The sequence below is a fragment of the Brachyhypopomus gauderio genome, chromosome 17 (genome assembly GCF_052324685.1).
Source record: "Brachyhypopomus gauderio isolate BG-103 chromosome 17, BGAUD_0.2, whole genome shotgun sequence".
Lineage (NCBI taxonomy): Eukaryota > Metazoa > Chordata > Actinopteri > Gymnotiformes > Hypopomidae > Brachyhypopomus > Brachyhypopomus gauderio.
Genome location: NC_135227.1, coordinates 1234968 through 1257170, shown reverse-complemented (window position 1 = coordinate 1257170; position 22203 = coordinate 1234968). Strand labels below are relative to the sequence as shown.

Genomic DNA, 22203 nt, shown 5'->3' with positions numbered 1-22203 from the left:
CCTTACTAACTAAGAAAACATTATTGAATTTAATAATTTTACAGAATGCCTAGGCAGTGTAAAAGAAAGACTGACATGAAAGACAAATGTTTTTTCTTAAAGCATCTGATGAGGTCACAAAGAAGGGCAAGTCAGTCAGATCAGTTGCGAAGGCACATGGTATCTGCCATATAACACACACACACATTGACATTGTTTATTATTTGACATTCATGTTCTTTACACAGGTATATACATATTTTTGAATAAGTTTGTTCTAGTACACTAATTTACACACACTCAAACAAAACAGAAAGTGGATATGAGTTATGGTCAGTCACAGAGAGAGAGACATTGTTCTAGATTGTTCTTTCATTATTTTATTTCAAAAACCTCTTTTTGAAGCATATTGCATGGTGTGGCCTCTGTTGTTGCATCTTTTGTCTATTGTGATATTTGAATTGAGTTTTGAATTGGTGCCATTTGTAGTAAACAAATGTGTGTACTTTGTATAAAAGTTTGAGAAGTCTAGCTCAAGAATTCAGTGAGATAAAGGTTCAGAAGCAAAAAGTGTTACAAGCAAACCCAGTCTTCCCCTATTATATATAATTATAATAATTAATATTCTTTGCCCACATATGTCCACATTCTGGGAGTGGTAATACAGAATTGTAAACAGGTTTGCAATAATATTACCCAATATAATTGGCAAGGAACAGACGTGTGCAATTAGGGGTCATCATATGAGGGATAACTTGTGTACATTAAAGCATCTGTTGTGTGAAGGAGAAGAGAAAAACTACTTTATTGTGGGCTTGGACCAAACGAAAGGTTTTGGTCTTGTGCAAAAGGAACATATATGAAAGGTTATGGAGTAATTTAGAGTACCAGAAGCACTGGTTAATGATAAAAATGTTATGCCAAATCAAAGGTACAGGTTAATGTTAATGGTGTTTTGACTGAAGCCTTTGAAATGCATGTGGAATTATTTGTAATTTACATCTAGTAAATTTTAGGAAATATATGTATTTATAATAATACATACTATAAATATGAATAGCACTTTTCAAACACAACAGCAATTGTAATAACACTACAAAATACAAAAGGAAACATACAGACAAATTGAAGAAAACAATTTTCTGTCTGTCATTTAGGCTTCTGATAAATTTAAGGATTTTGCACCATCATAAAAAAACCAGTGGGGAGAAAACAGTTCAGAGAGTCCTTGGAGTAGAAACACGCCTACTTGTCTGACATACATAGACATATGACACTGGAAGTGCTACTGGGATTTTAAAGAACTGGTAGGCTGGAAAGAGAATAAACTGACTAGAGTTTACAGTTTATTTCGGATTTTAGAGAAACATGTACATATACATATAAACATATATATAAACACATATGTATACATACATTTACATAAAAAAGAAACAAAACGAAAGTAAAATAATAATATTTAATAAATAATAATGGTTATAATGGTGAAAATAATGATAACCGAAAAATGTATAGTTTGAAGCATTAACTTATATTGACTACCCTTTTTAATCAAATATATATTTTTCCAATTATGTTATTAATAATAAACTTTGCTCATCTACAGAACAATCATACATTACTATTAAAAATCAATATCAAGTTATACATATATAAAATTATTTATCTTTATTATAAGTATCTATTACCTTATTTTTAAGCATGTTTTTCAAATTTGACAAGTGAACTGCAGATTTTTATGTCCTTGTCACAACTGTTCCACAAGTTTACACCTTTGACAGATAAACATTTACTTTTCCATTAGTTCTTACTCTTATTTTTTTAAACATACCTGTTCATAAGTTTAATTTTTCCTGATTCTTGAGACCACCACTATTATCTCATAGTATTTGTACATATGGCCACGGCCTCCTGCACCCCATGCTTGTGTTTTAGTCACACCTACACAAGGGATTTTTTTTACTAATAAACACACCATTGCCACGTTCAAAACACCTCCATGCCTTTACTCAGACTCTCCTTCATAGCACACACTATGAGCTGTTAGACCTACTCCTTCATTTCTGTCAATTTCACCCCACACATCACACAAAACACAGCATGTCTTCTTAGGTGCGACAGTCGCAGGTTGCGTTTTTGTGGCAGTTGTGCAAAACGACCCGGAACTGCATGGGCTTCCCTGGCACGCAAATAAACGAGAGAGCCTTCTCTTGCCATTCGCGTTTTTTGATGCACTGCAAATAGTGTTTGGATGCATATTTAGGTCGAGATTTGTCGTGAGAAAACACAAGTGCCATCTACTCACGGAAGCACAGGCACGCAGTGTCGGGCGAGTTGAGTCTACACCGTCCTCATGTGTATTTTAAGACCACAGTCCGTCGCGAGGAGGGAGGTTCACATTCACAGATCAGTTCGTTCAGTGTTTGTTTCTCTTAGAAAATTCAAGGATGGCAGAAGTGGCTCCAGCCTCAACCGCTGCCGCGCCGGCTAAAGCGCCCAAGAAGAAAGCTGCCGCTAGACCCAAGAAAGCGGGACCCAGCGTCGGTGAGCTTATCGTTAAAGCTGTTTCTGCTTCCAAAGAACGGAGCGGCGTGTCTCTCGCCGCGCTGAAGAAAGCTTTGGCTGCTGGCGGTTACGACGTGGAGAAGAACAACTCTCGCGTCAAGCTCGCCATCAAGAGCCTGGTGACGAAAGGGACTTTGGTGCAGACCAAAGGCACCGGAGCGTCTGGCTCGTTTAAGATCAACAAGCAAGCGGAAACTAAGAAGAAGCCCGCCAAGAAAGCCGCGCCTAAGGCGAAAAAGTCCCCCGTTAAGAAGCCTGCCGCGGCTAAAAAGCCCAAGAAGGTCGCGGCAAAGAAGCCCGCCGCCGCTGCAAAGAAGTCGCCCAAGAAGGCGAAGAAGCCCGCTGCCGCCAAAGCTACCAAGAGTCCCAAGAAAGCGAAGAAGCCGGCCGCTCCGAAGAAAGCAGCCAAGAGCCCCAAGAAGGCAAAGGTTGCGAAGCCCAAGACCGCCAAGCCAAAAGCAGCAAAAGCGAAAAAAGCAGCCCCCAAGAAGAAGTAAACGTGCATGTTTTCATGTCTTGGTCTCCCCAAAAGGCTCTTTTAAGAGCCACCCACCTTTTTTTCTAAAGAGCGCTTTTCTTTAAACTTTAAATATTTTGTGTCGTTGGTGGATTTTAAGGTGCAGTTTCATCCATTGCTCTACATTAAGTGCGTGGACATTGGGAAGAAAAATGACAACCTAAAACATTCATCCCGTCCTAAATACAGAAATACTGTGTAGAATAAGATTCTATTTTATATACGTATGTTTTATTTGCCCAAGTGTACTTTATTAAAATGGAGAATGAAAAGTCAATACACAAGCATTTCAAGCAATCCATACTCATTACAATATCAATATGACGGTAAAACAACATATATATATAACTTTATATATCTATTAGGGTCCAACGAAAATCTGTTTTTCTTACTGTATCCATAGTAAACATGTTGCATTTCATTATTCACAGAAATATTGTATATAATAAGATTTTATTGTATGCTATGAATACATTAGTCTGCCCAGCTCTCCTCTCCTTGTCATACATGTACGTAGCTTGAATAACTTGAGTACATTTCTACATTAAATTGAAGTGCATACATATAGAAAAACGTTATTACGAGAGGGAGTTTTGTAGAGTAAACGCGCGTAAAACATTTTGCATCTCATTCAACATATGGACATGTACACAGTAATATTCTATTGTATGCTATATTTTTAAATTTGCCAATCTCTCCTGTCCTTGTCATACATATGCGTGTACCCTGAATAGCTTAGAAGATTTCTAAAACTTTATTCAATATTGAAATGCATATACGAAGGACATCAAGAAAAGACGTGCCACATGGAGTGTTGCAGGGGAAAGAGATGGAGGCTGGCTTTGGATGTCGACCGCTTCGGGTTGGTTATTCGTCATGCCTTCTTTAAGCCAATAGGAGAGCAGCTTATTTAGCTTATATCTCCAGCGCACTTAGCGCAGGCGTGATTATTTCATCTTTGCTTACACAGAGCTGTGGTTGACATTATGAGTGGCAGAGGCAAGACCGGTGGTAAGGCTAGGGCCAAGGCCAAGACTCGTTCGTCTCGCGCCGGACTGCAGTTTCCTGTGGGCCGTGTACACAGGCTTTTGCGCAAGGGTAACTACGCCGAGCGCGTCGGTGCCGGTGCTCCCGTCTACTTGGCTGCCGTGTTGGAGTATCTAACTGCTGAGATTCTCGAGTTGGCAGGCAACGCCGCCCGCGACAACAAGAAGACTCGTATCATTCCTCGTCACCTGCAGCTCGCCGTGCGTAACGACGAGGAGTTGAACAAGCTGTTGGGAGGAGTGACCATCGCTCAGGGTGGCGTGCTGCCCAACATTCAGGCTGTTTTGCTGCCCAAAAAGACCGAGAAGACCGTTAAATCCAAGTAAATTTCCCTTCTGTTTTCAGAATCCAACGGCTCTTTTAAGAGCCACCCACATCGACTTATGAAGTGCAACTTTTCATTCATGCAGATTTTAGTCTGCGCTCTTGTCATTATTGGATGCTGCTGTTTCACGTCTAAGCGTTCGCACCCTTCGTTTAAATGCGCACAATCACTCAGTAATGTTGCATATGCACATATGAATTTATACGTGTGCATAAAGACAGACATGATGTTGCTCCTATGAACAGAATATAGGACAGTAAGCATAAGCTGCTGGCAACTAATGAAAGCCAGCAGTGTTTGCAGGTGAGAAATGTAGGATTATATGGTACCAGAGACATAAAATAACAGTGTTATACCTGCAGTCTGTTTTTAAGCAGATTGTATGCGAATTAAGGAGACTGATTATGGTACATTATGGGCAGAAAAATCCAAACAAAGTCTTGCCGTGAACCCGCCTGAAAAGTAGGCGTTTTTTTAATGTGTGCGCTCTACGGGCCAATTGTCGAAGAGTGACGCACACTTGATTGTCCAATGGATGGTCTTCGTGTTGAAGACGCCCAATGAGCGCTGGTCGTCGTTAGGGCTTAAAAAGGACGTCGCCATACTAGGTTCCTATTCTCGTTCCTCCTTGTTGGTGAACAGTCGACTTCTGTCACTATGGCACGAACCAAGCAGACCGCCCGTAAATCCACCGGTGGCAAAGCCCCGAGGAAGCAACTCGCCACTAAGGCTGCTCGCAAGAGCGCGCCGGCCACTGGCGGCGTGAAGAAGCCTCATCGTTACAGGCCCGGTACTGTCGCTCTGAGGGAGATTCGTCGTTATCAGAAATCTACTGAGCTGCTGATCCGTAAGCTGCCTTTCCAGCGCCTGGTGAGAGAAATCGCTCAGGACTTCAAGACCGATCTCCGCTTCCAGAGCTCCGCTGTCATGGCCTTGCAGGAGGCTAGTGAGGCATACCTGGTTGGTCTGTTCGAGGACACTAACTTGTGCGCCATCCACGCCAAGAGAGTCACCATCATGCCCAAAGACATCCAGCTGGCCCGTCGCATTCGCGGAGAGCGTGCTTAAACTGAGCGCTCGGAGTAAAAGCCCCCAAAAACACAAAGGCTCTTTTAAGAGCCACCTAATTGTTTCACTGCAAAACGAGCAAGTTCACTCAGCAGAGGAATGATTCTCTGAAGCTAAATAAGATTTAAACCAGGAAATTGCTGTTTTCACATCTAGTATGAATTATTTTGATCAGCATTGCTATGTTGAGGCCTAAACCCTCACTGAAAGATTTCCTTTAACTGGTTCTGAATCAGGTATTCATGAGCTTAGTTGTTAAGCTAAAACTTTCTCAGATCTTTGAAATAAATGGCCTGTCAAGTTCAGTCGTTTTGATAAGTGGTAGGATTACTGCTCATTTGAATGACTTGGATACATAGCAAATGTTCAGGGAAGAGTTTTTTATTTATTTAGTAAAGGATCAATTGCTATAGGGAGAATTGTTTTTGAGAAAGTGTGTAGGCAACAAATCTGGTAAGCAGGATGAGATGAGCCCTTCAATTTAAAATGATGTGTCCTTGGTGTCATTTCCAACATACAGTAGATTCACCATAGTCACCAGTGATCGAATCCTGATACGCAACAAAATTCGCATGAAGCAACTGTACAGGGAAGCCTTGGTTCAATACGATCTATATAATGCACAATACATAATTATTATTTTTTGCAAAACAAGAGTTTTGTTTTTACAGTGAACAGCATTTGTTTTTGTGGACAATAAATATTGTGTTTATAGAGGTTTTGTGAATTGGGTTTTGATAAAGAAAGAAGACGACAAAAAACGAAGAACACAATAACATTCCTAACCATTCATAAATGACCCATTGAATCAGAGATGTCAGAAGCAATAGTTGGTTTTACAGAACCTCTGTAGAAAGAATAAGAATGAAATGATATTTGAAGAATGAAAATTATTTTGTAATATTATCACTGTTAGTATGTTTTGTTTGTGTCCATGTCAGCAAATGTGTACATGAAATCTGAGAAACCAAGATATGACAGAAAACAAATTATGAAAAGTTATCCACAAGATAGCAGACAGCTGAACTCTTACAATAACAGTAAATCCATTAGAATAATACTGGGAGGCCTTCTCATTTGTTTACCCCTCACCTTCTGTATTGTGTTCTGTACTTTGAATTGATGTTGTGTTTGAAAACTGCTAAAATTATTGCCTTATTATTCTTCATTCTATGTAAAAAAAAATCTAAAGAACATTTTGAAGTTCTATTTAAAAAATAAGGAGTAAAGGATTTTATATGCTGTGATTCTATAAGTTATGGAGGGCTGTACAAAGAATTTACAACTAATGAAATGTAACAAATGGAAATCATGTCAATGTGGGCAATGGACATTACAACATAATAGTGTGCAAGATGATTTGATGTGCTTGTAGGCTAGAGCAGAGCCTATAGTCAAATATATATTATATATGTCACATAGCCTAAGCATATTAACACAAGGCTAATGGGGGTGTGTTCAGCATGTACCCACCTTTAAAGTACCCAGGAAGGAGAAGATGGAAATATTCATTGTACATGGACCATAAGATTTAAATACCTTTCAGTGAAAAGTGTGGGTGGCTCTTAAAAGAGCCTTTGGGTTGGTTAAGTTGCACTATTCGGCCATTTACTTGTTTTATTCAGGAGTGTTTGTGTAAATTAGTGTACTAGAACAAACTTATTTAACAATATGTATGCTTAATGAACACTCTAATACAATGTACCTGTGTAAAGAATAATAATAAGCAATGTCAATGTGTGTGTGTGTGTATGTGTATGTGTGTGTGTTTGTGTGTGTGTGTGTGTTTGTGTGTGTGTGTTTTTGTCTGTGTGTTTTTGTGTGTGTGTGTGTGTGTGTGTGTGTGTGTGTGTATGTGTGTGTGTGTATAAGTGTATGAGAGTGTTGTGTGTGTTTGGTATCATAGTTTGAACATGGAAATTTTCATTTTTATGAAAAACGATCCTAATTGAACCATTACCTGTTACAAGTAAGGAACACCATTGCACTAAATATTGATAGAATAATTAGTAATGTAGTTAGTAATTAAATATTCACACTGTTTGTTAGGATTTTTTTGGTTTCAGACATCTTTTGAACAATTAAACATGCACCAGGGTTAAAGTGACCCTAAACAGTACGGCTGTTTTACAAGGATGCACATAATAGGAGGGTTAAGCTAGAGTTCTCAAACTTTTATACAAAGTACACACATGTGTTTACTACAAATGGCACCAAATGGCAACTCAATTCAAATAGCACTGGCCTCGTGAGTTGAATACATTGTGTTCCTTTGTTACAATCTACCCCACTACCAGGGTAGGTTACAACACATGCTGGGGTAAATTGTAACAATTAGACAAAACAAGCAACAACAGAGGCCACACCATGCAATATGCTTTAAAAAGAGGTTTTTGAAATAAAATAAAGAAAGAACAATCCAGAACAATGTCTCTCTCTCTCTCTCTCTCTCTCTCTCTCTCTCTCTGTGACTGACCATAACTCATATCCACTTGGTTTTATTCAAGTGTGTGTGTAAATTAGTGTAATAGAACAAACTTATTTAACAATATAGGTTCATTATACTTAATGAACACCAGGGCCGGCGCCACGGGGGGGCGAATGGGGGCGTCGCCCCCTCAGGCGAGGTGTCCCGCCCCCTCAATGTAAAAAATAAGACCCATTTATTTTACAACAATCGCTACATGGTGCCCCCTCGGCCGCTCGACAATCGTTACACGCCCCCCCCCCCCCCGCTCAACAACTTACGTTCGCACCCCCCCCCGCTCAACAACTTACGTTCGCCCCCCCCGAAATTTTCTGACGCCCCCTCACTGTATATGTTCTGGCGCCGGCCCTGATGAACACTCTAATACATTGTACCTGTGTAAAGAACATGGAGGTCAAATTATAAGCAATGTCAATGTGTGTGTGTGTGTGTGTGTGTGTGTGTGTGTTATATCACAGATACTATGTGCCTTCACAACTGATCTGACTGACTTGCCCTTCTTTGTGACCTCATAAGATGTTTTTTTTTTTTTTAACATTTGCAGGCTCACCACTGTCAGTCTTTCTTTTTCACTGCCTAGGCATTCTGTAAAATTATTAAAATCAAGAATGTTTTCTTAGTAAGGTGATGGTTATAACACTTTAAAAAGCTGTGTTACAACACACCCCACCCCTGTCTGCCACTTTTTAGCTAACTCCTTGTATTAGCAAGGTGATTTGAAATTAACAGGGCAAAAATGCATCAAAATTTACCTGAGAAGTTTAATGTAATAGAAGTCACATCGTTTTTTTCTGCAATAGTATAAGTACTAAACAAAAAAATAAAGTCTTGATTCAGAAATTTACTTTCTTACCTCGAAATCAGTTTTTTCTAAATGGAATCTCCATGTGCCTGTTTCCATCCTTGATATTCACCATATGGGATCAGGGAGGAATTGGGTAAATACTGGAATGATCATATGACTCATATCTGATCCATGATCGGTGGAATTCATGGTGTTACAACTCTCCACCTGTAGTATATTAAATATACTCTCACACTATTTCTCACACGTCAACATACAGGTGTATTTGAACACACACGCACATATACTCAAGCTGAGATACTGAAAAAGAAAACATAGTCATGGCCTGGTGGTAGGGAACTGGTCTTGTGACTGGAGGGTCGTGGGTTCGATTCCCAGACCTGAGGCCATGACTGAGGTGCCCTTGAGCAAGGCACCTAACCCCAACTGCTCCCCGGGCACTGGGCTAGGGCTGCCCACCGCTCTGGGCACGTGTGATCCACAGCCCCCTAATAATCACTAGTGTGTGTCTGTTCTAACTGCACAGATGGACACATTTAACTCCCGCCCCAGCCATTTCTACCTTCAACCTCCTCTTTAGTTCTGCTTGCACAAGGAATATCTTATCATTTTATTATACTAAAATACTTTGGATGAGGTTCAAACTAGCTAGGTCATTACTTTGATTATCATTACAAACGTAATAATAATCTTTATTTGAATAGCACCTTTCATTTATACTCAAAGTGCTTTACAGAATAAATAAATAAAATCATTAAAAGAACCTAAAAAAAGGAAACATACATAATAAAATAAAATAATAAAATGACAATTTATTAAAATAGACAAAGTAATGTAATAAAGTAAATAAGATGGCAAGACTTGAAATAATTAGAACAGACATAGAATGTTAAACAATGTCATAGCGTCATAAAATTATTTACCATTAGAGTTTCAATAATGCAGTTTCATTGCATTATTTTGTCATAAAGCGTCTCCATTTATTTTATAAAACGTGTTTTTGTGACGATCGGGGTGGAGCGAAGGACGAGACACAGAATCCTTGCAGAGACGTCACTTTTAATGAATCACACATAGATTGCGCAATAGCGCACGAGGAACATCTGACACTTACACAGAAACGTGTAGACTCTAGACAATGACGAGCACAGGACACTGCGCGAGCGCACATTAAATAGACAAACCACATTAACCCCACGTGATTACGAGACGATTCACAGGTGAGACGGATTATCACATGACATAGCCATCACCACGGAATATCCACAGACGCAGACGATGCACGTAGACTACGTAAACACACGCCCAAAAGGGAGGGGCCGGGGTCCTCAACGTGACAGACGCCCCCTCCAAGGGCACTACCCGTCCCGGGGTGCCAACAGGACCGAGTGCCCCGAACCCACGACGATGGGCGGATCCGACGCGCTCAGTCCTGCGTCTGGGAGGTGACTGCCCTTGGCGAAGCGTCCGTCACGAATCGCCTAGCACACCCTCCCTGGGAAGACGGGGGAAAAGACGTTAAACACATTAAACGGCACATTCACAAACACACACACAGGCACGTTCACACACAGTGGCACAAGAGGGAAAAACGGGTTTGGTACACAAAGGGGAAGACTGACAAACACGGGAACACACACACACGACATGGGCGCCAGGCTGCGCGCCAGCAGGAGAGTGATGAGGGGCGAGAGGTCGGGAGCTACTGGTGCAGTTGGCGCTGCGGGTGGCGGTGCTCCTCCTGCCCTTGCTGCAGTCCCTCCACCGGACGCAGTGCGGCTGGCGGACGTGCCCGGCGCAGCGCGGCGGGCGGACTCTCCCCCCAGCTGGTCGTAGGGGATGTCCCTCTCGCCTCGCGACTGCTCTCCGGAGTCGGCTGTGGGCTCTTCCACCTCCATGTCTTCCGCCTCGCTGCCCCGGCTCCAACTCATGGGCTGTCCGGACTGCCACCCCGAGAGCAGTCCATGTTCTCTCCTCCGGAGCGACCGGAGGGTGTACTCCACCCTCCCTTTACCATCCCAACCGAACACTCAGAGGGGGGTGGACTGACCTCCTCCTCGGAGTACATGTCGCTGTCCGTGCACTCTGAGACATCCGAGTGCACGGACCGCGGACGTTCTTCCTCCTCTTCCTCACCGTAATCGGCGGGGTATGCCGAGTGCTCCGACGGAGGGTAGTCTCCAACGTCGACCTCCTCCCCCTCTCCTTTGACGGAAGAGGAACCAACGGGCGGAGGGAGGTAGTCCTCTTCCTCGGACTCCTCCTCCTCCTCTGACCCGTAGTCGAGTCCTGACGCGTCTTCCAGTGACAGGGGGTAGCCCTCTCCGTCTCCACAGTAGTCCACGGTGGAGGTATCGTCCAGAGACGGGGGGTAGTCCTCCTCCTCTCCACCATAGTCCACCGTGGATGCGTCATTCATCGAGGGGGGGTACTCTCCCTCCTCCTCCTGCTCCTCGTCGGAGTCCTCCTCTCCGAACTCGCTCTCTGGGGTGGACTCGGTAGTACCCATGACGAACGAGCCCACCCTCAGAGGCGAGAGAGCGCGGGCTGGAGGAGCGTTTCTCTCCCTTCAGATTCTCACCGTGCCCTGCCGGAAGATCTCTGCCAGATCAGGGTCTCTCTCCTCGACCTTCTGGGCTGAGGTCAGCTGGAGGGCGCATACAGGGTCTGACATCAGCTGTTCCCGAGTCGGGCGAGGTTATGCGGCGCGGGGGCGAGGAGGAAGAGCGGTGGTGCCTTTTGCTGGGACGCAACGCCTTCTTAGGCCGGGTGGCGTATCCTGGCATGTTCGGGTGTCTCTGGTCGGCTCGTGACGATCGGGGTGGAGCGAAGGACGAGACACAGAATCCTTGCAGAGACGTCACTTTTAATGAATCACACATAGATTGCGCAATAGCGCAAAAATCTGACACTTACACAGAAACGTGTAGACTCTAGACAACGACGAGCACAGGACACTGCGCGAGCGCACATTAAATAGACAAACCACATTAACCCCACGTGATTACGAGACGATTCACAGGTGAGACGGATTATCACATGACATAGCCATCACCACGGAATATCCACAGACGCAGAAGATGCACGTAGACTACGTAAACACACGCCCAAAAGGGAGGGGCCGGGGTCCTCAACGTGACAGTTTTAGGATTCAGAGACTACAACGTGCATTTTAAATTGTGGCAAATTGTAGTAGTGCACGGCAAAGTCGGACATTTTGGGTGATAAATTGTGTGTACGGTTTATCTGGGGAAATAACAGAAGTAACAAAGATTGAGTGAATGTATAAAATGAGGAATAATGTAAGCTTCGGAGCTGTAGAAATTGGAAGACAGTTAAATATCGTTTTTACAGAATAAATAAATAAAAACATTAAAAGAACCTAAATAAATTAGTATATGGGGACTTTCAATTTAAATATAGGAATCAGAACCTTGATTGGTGTAGATCTTTAACTTGTATTGTATTAGAAAACTGCACACATCTTTGGTGTTAGCGGGTTAGTTTTGACCCGATTCAAATCAGCTTGAAAATACTCAAAAACAACATCATCCGATGTTGTTAGTCACCCCTTAGATAACAGTATGTATTTAAATCCACGTAAAGACATTTTTGAATGTTATTTTGTTCCATTCACTTTTCGTCTCACAATATAACACTCGTTTTCAATGAACTAAATTTTACATTCACTATAGTGAAGAAAATGAGTCTAATAATCTAATATCTAGTCAAGTCAACTCATATATATATATATATATATATATATATATATATATATATAGTGTATGCGTATGTTATATGTGTAGGATCACTCACGTTTAAATAATTGGCGCTTGTGGTTACCAGTAAACGCATCAAACAGCTCTAAATGAGTATATGGGTGGCTCTTAAACGAGCCATAACGTTTACCTCTTAATCCCGCCCCAGCCATTTCTGCCTTCAATTTTCAAACAAAAACTATAATAGAGCCTCAAAACCTCCTGATTAGTTTTGCTTACAAAAGGAATTTCTATTTTATCATTTTATTATACTAAAATTCTTTGGATGAGGTTCTAAACTAGTTAGGTCATAACGTTGGCTATTATTGCATTATTTCGTCATAAAGCGTCTTCATTTATTCAATATGTCCATTCATTTAAATGTTTTAGGATTCAGACTACAACGTGCATTTTAAAATTGTTGTAGGTCACGGCAAAGTCAGACATTGTGTGTGATAAATTGTGTAGAAATTATATGGGGAAATAACAAGTAACAAGAGTTCATGTAGCCTATAAAATGAAATGGTTTAATGTGTATGCTGTGTTTTAATAGTATGTTTGACATTATGAATCTTGCAATGATTGTGTATTGACCCTTCCATAATTTTAATAAAAGTACATTCAAAAAGCAAAGTCGGACAAAACGTGCTCTGTGCGCGTTTAAGTAATTGACGCTTGTGGTTACCAGTAAACGCATGAAACAGCTCTTTAAATGAGTATATGGGTGGCTCTTAAAAGAGCCGTTGGTTTCGTGTAGAGTTGAGCGTTTAACCTCCGAATCCGTACAGAGTGCGTCCCCGGCGTTTCAGAGCATAAACCACATCCATAGCGGTGACGGTCTTTCTCTTGGCATGTTCGGTGTAGGTAACCGCGTCCCTGATAACGTTCTCCAGGAACACTTTGAGCACACCACGGGTCTCCTCGTAAATCAGACCGGAGATACGCTTGACACCGCCACGACGAGCCAGACGGCGAATGGCGGGTTTAGTAATGCCCTGGATGTTGTCACGGAGAACCTTGCGATGACGCTTAGCGCCTCCTTTCCCAAGACCTTTACCACCCTTCCTTTTTTTTTTATTAAAGAAAAATATCAGATACAAAAACAATACACAATATACTCAACCATACATAACATTACAAAATTATTATATCACCACATATCATCACTTGTACAGCAAATTATTATTATTTTATAGCAACAGGGAATTCCACAATGTAGGGTTTTTAAATATAATATTTAAAGATCTTGTCCTTTTTAAGTAACATATAATATTTTTAAAAACTTGCTTACCTGGTACAAATTGCTGATCGATCGTCATGCGAGTTCTAGTTTTCCACAATTGATATTTAGTGACACAAACAATGAACCAATAAAATTCATGAAATGTAACGGGTACAAATTGATCAAAAAGTCCATATGCCACAGATTTTAAGTTAATATCAATTTTTAGACCAATGTCCTTCATCATGTCCCACACTTCACAAGATCGATAACATTCCATCAAAAAATGATCTAAAGTTTCTTCTTCATTACAGTTTAACATTGGACATTGTACAGTTTTAACAAAACAACTCCATCGAACTACAGCTCTAACAGGTAACCTTCTTACAGCAATTAACCAGGCATTATCTCTCATCTTTTCAGGTAAATTTTGATTAAAAAGGTTTTTTATACAAAACCTATTTTCATCACAAGAAAGAGTTTTAAAATTTATTTCATGTGCGTAATCTTTTGCTATTATTAAATTATATATTTTATTATTTGAATCATGTAACCAATCTATTTTATCATTTTCATAGCGGTTGACAAAATCACTAAAAATTAGTTTATAATATGTGTCACGTCTAGCCCTTCCCTCCTCCCTGGTCCCGCCTAGCTTCCCTCTCCCATTCGTTCCTCCCTCTGTTTGTCACGCCCCCGTCTTTAGTGCCCCCACCTGTGTCTCGTTTGCTCCCCTGTTTTAGAGTATATATTCCCCTCAGTTTTACTCTCCTGTGTCGGTCATTGTGTTTGCCAGGTCCCTGTTCTCCGTATGCTTTTCCCTCTCCGCGTTCTGTGTCCTGTAGCCTGTGCGTTCTCTTCACGTCTCCCCGCGTCGGTTGGATTAGTTACGGTTTGTCTTCCTTGTTTCATCTTGTTTCTCTTTGTTTGATTTACTGGTTATTCTTTCTTTCTCTACTCCCCGTCAGGTTGTTTTCCTTGTAGGTTTAGTTTGTAGTAGTGTGTTTCCTTGTGTATGCATGCGTGTATGTATTCGTGTCCTCTGATCTATCCCGCCCCGTTTCAAGGTGTATGTTAATGTTTCTAGTGATTCTGTTTAATGCTTCTGAGTATTGGTCTACGTTTTGTTAATGTGTCTAGTTGTTGTTTCATGCTTCTATCTGTAGGTCGGTGTTTTAGTGATGTGGTTCTGTCCTGTTTAGTCGTGCCTGAGCTTTGTGTTTCTATATTATTATAGGTCTGTCGTGGCGTGTTTGAACTCTGTCTGTTTAATTGGTCATTATGTAACGAATTAAAGGGGCGGGTGTGACGCAACCGCAAGTATCAAATATTTTATTAAATGAGACAGGCAACAGATCTCACAAAGGAAAATAACTAGACAAAGAGGAAAGAGAACTAAGGTGAACAAGCGACAGACTTGTGAGAATAATTAAACAGACAGAGTTCAAACACGCCACGACAGACCTATAATAATATAGAAACACAAAGCTCAGGCACGACTAAACAGGACAGAACCACATCACTAAAACACCGACCTACAGATAGAAGCATGAAACAACAACTAGACACATTAACAAAACGTAGACCAATACTCAGAAGCATTAAACAGAATCACTAGAAACATTAACATACACCTTGAAACGGGGCGGGATAGATCAGAGGACACGGATACATACACGCATGCATACACAAGGAAACACACTACTACAAACTAAACCTACAAGGAAAACAACCTGACGGGGAGTAGAGAAAGAAAGAATAACCAGTAAATCAAACAAAGAGAAACAAGATGAAACAAGGAAGACAAACCGTAACTAATCCAACCGACGCGGGGAGACGTGAAGAGAACGCACAGGCTACAGGACACAGAACGCGGAGAGGGAAAAGCATACGGAGAACAGGGACCTGGCAAACACAATGACCGACACAGGAGAGTAAAACTGAGGGGAATATATACTCTAAAACAGGGGAGCAAACGAGACACAGGTGGGGGCACTAAAGACGGGGGCGTGACAAACAGAGGGAGGAACGAATGGGAGAGGGAAGCTAGGCGGGACCAGGGAGGAGGGAAGGGCTAGACGTGACAATATGGAATCTTATCTCTTACTTTACCTTTAAATTTTTGTTTCCAGTTTGTGATGTTACCAATCCACATTACCTGTCTGTCAATTCCACTAGCTATGATTTTACACGTCGCTATTTTAATTTTTAAAGAAACGTCTAAAGCCCCCAAACCACCTAAAACCTTACTTTTATAAATATACTTACGTTTTGTAACTTCTCTATTTGTATTCCACAAAAATTTTACACGAAGTTTATTAACAATTTTACACCACTTTTCTGTGGGAGGAAAAACACACGAGAGAAAAAAAAATTTTGCTAAAATGTATGTTTTAATAATATTAATCCTTGCTTTATAACTTAATTTGCTGTATGTCCATTTTTTTAACTCTTCTGAAATGAATTCTTCTTTTTTCTCCCAATTTCTATTTATACAATCATTATTCCCAAAATACACACCTAAAATTTTTATTTCCTCTTTTTCCTGAACTTCAATGTTAAACTTCTTTCTGCATATGCTGTAATTTTAACTATATTTCCATTTAAATTAACACCTTTAATTCTATTATCATTTTTTTTATTAGAGGACTAATTGCTAACACATAAAGTGCAGCACTCAACCCTGTTTAATTCCTCTAAATATTTTAAAGTTTTCAGTTAAATTACCGTTGATGTTAACTTTCACATTTGAAGCCGCATATAAACATTTGACCATGTTAATAAATTGGCTGGGAAGATTATACATTTTTAAAACTTCCCACAAATAGCTTCTAGATATATAATCAAAAGCTTTTTTCTGGTCTAATGCAATAAGATAAAAACTTTCTCCACTTTCATAAATTATTTCACGTAAGGAACATAGATTATCCCACATGAGTCTCCCCTTCACCGCACATGTTTGTTCCTTTACAATAATCGAGTCTAACACATCATTTAATCTATTCATTAGAACTTTTGCATATATTTTGTAGTCTATATTCATCATTGTGAGATGTCTGTAGTTGTTCAAATCATAAACGTCTCCTTTTTTATACAGCAAAACTAAAACACCCTCATAAAACGTGACATGCATACAACCTTTAGAAATACCCTCATTAAAAGTTTGTGTTAAGGTTTTAATTAATTCTTTGCTGAATAGTGGGTAAAACTCTGATGGTAAACCATCATTTCCAGGAGATTTTTTAATATTTAGTTGTTTTATAGCTTGTTTAATCTCACTTTCTGTTAGCTCACTACCCAGGGACTCATAATTTTCTGAGAAAGTTTTATCATTTAAAAACTCCTTCATGTGTTTTTCATCAATATCAATATTAACATACATCTGTTCACATAATTCTCTAATAGTCTTTAACATTTCTTCATTATTTGTTATTAAAATACCATCACTGTTTTTAATACCGTCTATACATGCCTTTCTTTTTTTATTTAATATGTCTATTAAATGAGATGGGTTCATAGTTACATCAGAGTCAATTCTCAGTTGATTTTGTAAATTGGCTATTGTGTCATTATTAAATTGATCTATCTTTTTAAGATTCTTGAGTTCTGAAGTCTCTATTTCATTAATATCTTTTCGTTGTTTTAAAAATAAAAATCTATTCATGTTTTCTCTATATACTGCATTATTTAATTTGTTCACCTCTATACTTTTACGTAAAAGAAAGGTTTTAATACGCGTTTTAAAAAGATCCCAAAATTCTAAAATATTTATAAAATCTTTAATTGAAAAGATCATTTTAATTTCTTCTTTTATCTCATTTTCTATATTTTCATGAGTTAGTATCTGAGATTTAATTTCCAATAACTTATTGATTGCGTCTTTTAATTGAATCTTAACTATTACTGTTAAATGATCAGAATTCACTAATAATTTATTTGTATAAGTTTTAACATCTAATGTATCTTTGATATAAATACGATCAATTCTAGATTTCAAATCTCTGTCATATCTTGTATAATCACATCCTTGAGGAAATAAAATTCTATAAGAGTCATGCATTTTATAATTAGTCATAATTTCTTTCAAGATTTTTCCTTCTCTTCCAATACTTGATTTTTTTATTGAGCTTTTATCTTTTATATCTGTCACTGCATTAAAATCACCACATATAATTGTATGAAAACCTACACACAGTAATGTTCTAACTTTATTAAATATTTTTATTTTCCCTGTTCTATCTTGTGGTGCATATATATTAATAATTCTTATTTTTTTATTTGCTAAATAAAAGTCAATATACATGATTCGTCCGGGGACGGGTTCTCTTATTTTAATAATATTGATCTTCTTAGTATAAAAGAATATACCAATCCCATCAGCAGTGTTCTGACCTATTGATAAAAAACATTTCCCGATTTCCCATGATTCATATATATTATTGATATCATTAAGTGTTTTTAATCTGGTTTCTTGAACACATAATATATCAAAATTTTGCTGTAATAAAATATTTATCTTTATCCTTCTATTTTTGTCAGATTGTATACCTCTTAAATTACACGAGGCAACAGTAAGATAAGATGTTAACATGATAAATATTCTATAAACATTTGTTTTATATCAATTTGAATTAAATAAGTTTAGACATTCTCTTCATAACTAACGTTATTCTTTAAGCTTTTTAACTAGCCTAGTGCCGTTTCCAGCACACTTCTTTTTTCTCTTAGATTTAATAGATTTGGTTAAAAAAGGAAAGTCAATAAGCAGTGTCTCGTCGCTGTTAGATTCAGATAATCCTGATGGTAAATTAACAGTACCCGAAGACATTGGTGAAACAGAAGCTGGAATTTGAGCTTGCTGTTCTTGAGTCTGAGTTGTCTGTAGTTCTGAAGTGATGATCTCTTCAGAAATTGAGAGCGGCGCTGAGTCAGTGCTGGGGACTCCGGGTTTACTTACTGCAGGTTGTTCAAAAGTCAGGACAGATTCCCTCGGGTCTCTCCTTCGCTCACCCTCGCTGCCTCCGCTCTCCGTAAGTAGACGTGTGGCTTCCTGCAAATCCGTTTCTTCTTCTTGGTTCCCTGGGAAGGCGTTAACATCGGGCTGCTCCTTCGTCCTCTGCGCTTTCACGCGGTTACTGAAGGAACTGGGGCAGGTGAAATAGTTATGGCCCTTTAAGCCACACAGGTTGCACAGTTCTTCGTTTGTACAGTCTTTTCCCCGGTGGCCAAAGTTGCCACATTTCCAGCAACGCTGGAGTTCACAGTCCTTCACCTGGTGGTCTGCAGAGTGACAGATGTAACATCCTTGAGACTGACCTTGGTAAGATACCTTCCCATTATAGGGTCCAAGGGAGATGGAATTAGGGATATGGCACAGAGCTCCATTGGATGACATGTCAAGATTCACTTTATAGCGTCGAACTCCGTACCACATTCCAAACTGATCTACAGGTTTGAAAACTGGTTGCAGGATAACACAATATCTTCTGAGATATTGCTCCACGTCGGCATCAGCGACTCTCCCGGTCCAGAATTTGATGTAAATGGTTTTGATGTCTTGTGGAGCTGAAGTTTGTAACTCCCAATCCTTCCAAAATTCGCCACTATTAAAAATTTGAGCAAACATGTTCAAACCTCTTTCAGTGAAAAACATAACTTCGAACATTTTGTTATTAGGGAGAGCAATAAAGGAGTAAATGTATTTCACCGAGAGGCACTGACTAGACAGTAAGTTCGATCCGATTTCAGTGCGGCTGGGCGTATCATCTGGACCAGTGTATTTAATTTTGGCCCAGTGTTTCCCCACTGCATGAGGTGGAGCCGCCATTGCGGCTGTATTGTCACACCAAGCTTAAAGTCTTTAAGGTGTACGACAACTTATATATGAGGCGTAGTTAGCAACGGCGTAGTTAGCAATTACCACCCTTACCTCTTCCAGACATCGCTAAACGTTTCTTTAACTACTTACGGAAAAGTGAAACAATAAAGCTGCAACACCCAGCGCGCCTCTGTTATACTTCTCTACAGGACCTCTTTGAAGACACTGGCGCACTGGAGGAGGCGGAGCTAAATGCCACGTTGCTATAAAGCCTCCAGCACCACATTTAGACCAACTGGAACAAGGACTCCACGCTAAGTCACAAAAAGTACAATTTTACAATTTGAGATAGTTTAGGCAAGCACAACAAGCAGCAAATAAAAGGGAAAAGAGAAAGCAAAGAAAGACAGCAATAGCCGGCCTGCAACTCTTACTGTTACTACTACTGCTAATAACAAGAATAAGACTTGGCATAGAAGTACACTATATTGCCAAAAGTATTTGCTCACCCATCCAAATGATCAGGATGAGGTATTTCAATCACTTCCTTGGCCACAGGGGGATAAAATTAAGCACCTTTGCATGCAGACTGTTTTTACAAAGCATTTGTGAAATAATGGGTTGCTCAATGAATCCAGCATGAAACGGTGATAGGATGCCACCTGTGCAACAAATCCAGTCCTGAAATGTCCTTGCTCCAAAATATTCCACAGTCAACTGTTAGCTGTATTATAAGAAAATTGAAATGTTTGGGAACGACAGCAACTCAGCCACTAAGTAGTAGGCCAGGTAAACTGATGGCGCAGGTTCAGCGGATGCTGAAGCACATTGTGTAAAGAGGACATCCAAAATTCATGTGGCCTTCAGATTAACTCAAGAACAGTGTGCAGAGAGCTTCATGGAATGGGGTTCCATGGCCGAGCAGCTGCATCCAAGCTATACATCACCAAGTGCAATGCAAAGCATCAGATGCAGTGGTGTAAAGCACTCCACCTCTGTACTCTAGAGCAGTCGAGGCGTGTTCTCTGGAGTGACAAATCACGTTTCTCTATCACGTTTCTGAAAATCTGATGGACCAGGCCTTCTCCTCCAACATCAGTATGTGACCTCACAAGTGCGCTTCTGGAAGAATGATCAAAATCTCCATGAACACACTCCTAAACCTTGTGCACAGCCTTCCCAGAAGAGTTGAAGCTGTTCTAGATGCAAAGAGTGGACCAACGTCAAATTGAACCCTATGGATTAGAAATGAGATGTCACTTAAGCTCATATGTGAGTCAAGGAAGGTGAGTGAATACTTTTGACAATATAGTGTAGATCCTCAGCACTGGGAACTAGAGTTTCAAACATCTACGTTAGAGGAGTCCTGCTGTAAAATGGAGAAATATGCACTCTTTCTTTAAAATGAGAAGTCTGAAACCTGTTCCTCAGGGCAACCTGAACACAGCTCAGGATTTTTTTTTAATAATAATAAATATTATTATTGTTAGAGGGCTTGAAAAGCCCACTATTGTTATCCCACTGCTTCTTCTTATTATAGAGCTTGAAAAGTCTTATTTTGTTATGCCTCATACTTCTTCTTATTATAGGGCTTGTGCTATTTTTTTTTTTTTTTTTTTTTTTTGAGTTGACAGGATTTGTAATTGTTTATGAATTTAAACATTCTAAAAGCCCCATAGAAATTAATGGCAAAATTTTCAGAATTAAAAATTATATTTGCCAGTTAGTGTGCTGTCGTGAAAAATGATAAAAAATCTCCTGGATAAACTGCTGTAAAATCCTTAAACATTTACCTAGAAGCTCCATTTAAATTTTACATAGGAGATAAACTTGTCCTTTCCGGCGGTCCTAAATATCTAAATCATTTGAATAATTACTTTTTAAGTTATGACCATTTGTTTGGCCCTATGCACCACAAATTGCCTTATCAATTTCAAAAAACTTATCAAAATCAAAGTTAGGCTTTTTCTCAATTTGCCTCAGTGTTTTAACTTGTCATAAATCAGACAATACATACATACATCTCTCTCATACACACTCCACACAGACACACACATACCTACATCTCTCTCATACCCACGCCACGTACACAGACAGATACATAGCAAAGGAGGTGGTCATACACAATACACCTTCATACACACAACATATGCATCATATATGCCATAAACATACACACCACATACAGTCCCATGAACCATAACCAGACAAGACTCTACACACATTGCACTCTAATCCTGTCACAACAGGTAGCTCCCCCCACACACCCACACACATACATCTGTCTCTTACCCATTCCACACAGACACACACACCACAGAGACACATACATACATATATCTCTCTCATACCCACAGCACACATACATACAGCACACTGTGCACCTTCATACACATCACACTATACACACTATTCACCTTCATGAACTACACGCATCTGGGCTTTAGAAAGTCCTAGAGAGTCAGTAGCACCTAGTGTAGCAGGCCCGGTTTGCACAGCCGTAGCCAGCGAGCCCTCAGCTCCAATATTAGAGCCCTCGCAGCAGGGAGAATGGGTGACGTCTCGGCAGCATAGCTGGAGGGCTGAGCACCGTTAGACTCAGGTTCCTGTG

The 22203-nt window shown here is 40.0% G+C and overlaps 2 protein-coding genes and 1 pseudogene across 2 annotated transcripts; all 3 read left to right on the top strand.

Annotated features, from left to right (window-relative positions):
• Positions 1-2172: 2172 nt before the first annotated feature.
• Positions 2173-3389, top strand: LOC143480600 (histone H1 pseudogene; annotated as a pseudogene).
• Positions 3390-4038: 649 nt separating this feature from the next.
• On the top strand, positions 4039-4497 carry LOC143480608 (histone H2A-like). The gene has a single exon (XM_076978378.1). It carries the CDS (start codon positions 4048-4050, stop codon positions 4432-4434), a length of 387 nt encoding a protein of 128 aa, XP_076834493.1. The 5' UTR covers positions 4039-4047; the 3' UTR covers positions 4435-4497.
• A 238-nt stretch (positions 4498-4735) lies between these two features.
• Positions 4736-7285, top strand: LOC143480669 (histone H3). The gene has a single exon (XM_076978457.1). It carries the CDS (start codon positions 5091-5093, stop codon positions 5499-5501), a length of 411 nt encoding a protein of 136 aa, XP_076834572.1. The 5' UTR covers positions 4736-5090; the 3' UTR covers positions 5502-7285.
• The last annotated feature ends 14918 nt before the right edge of the window (positions 7286-22203 follow it).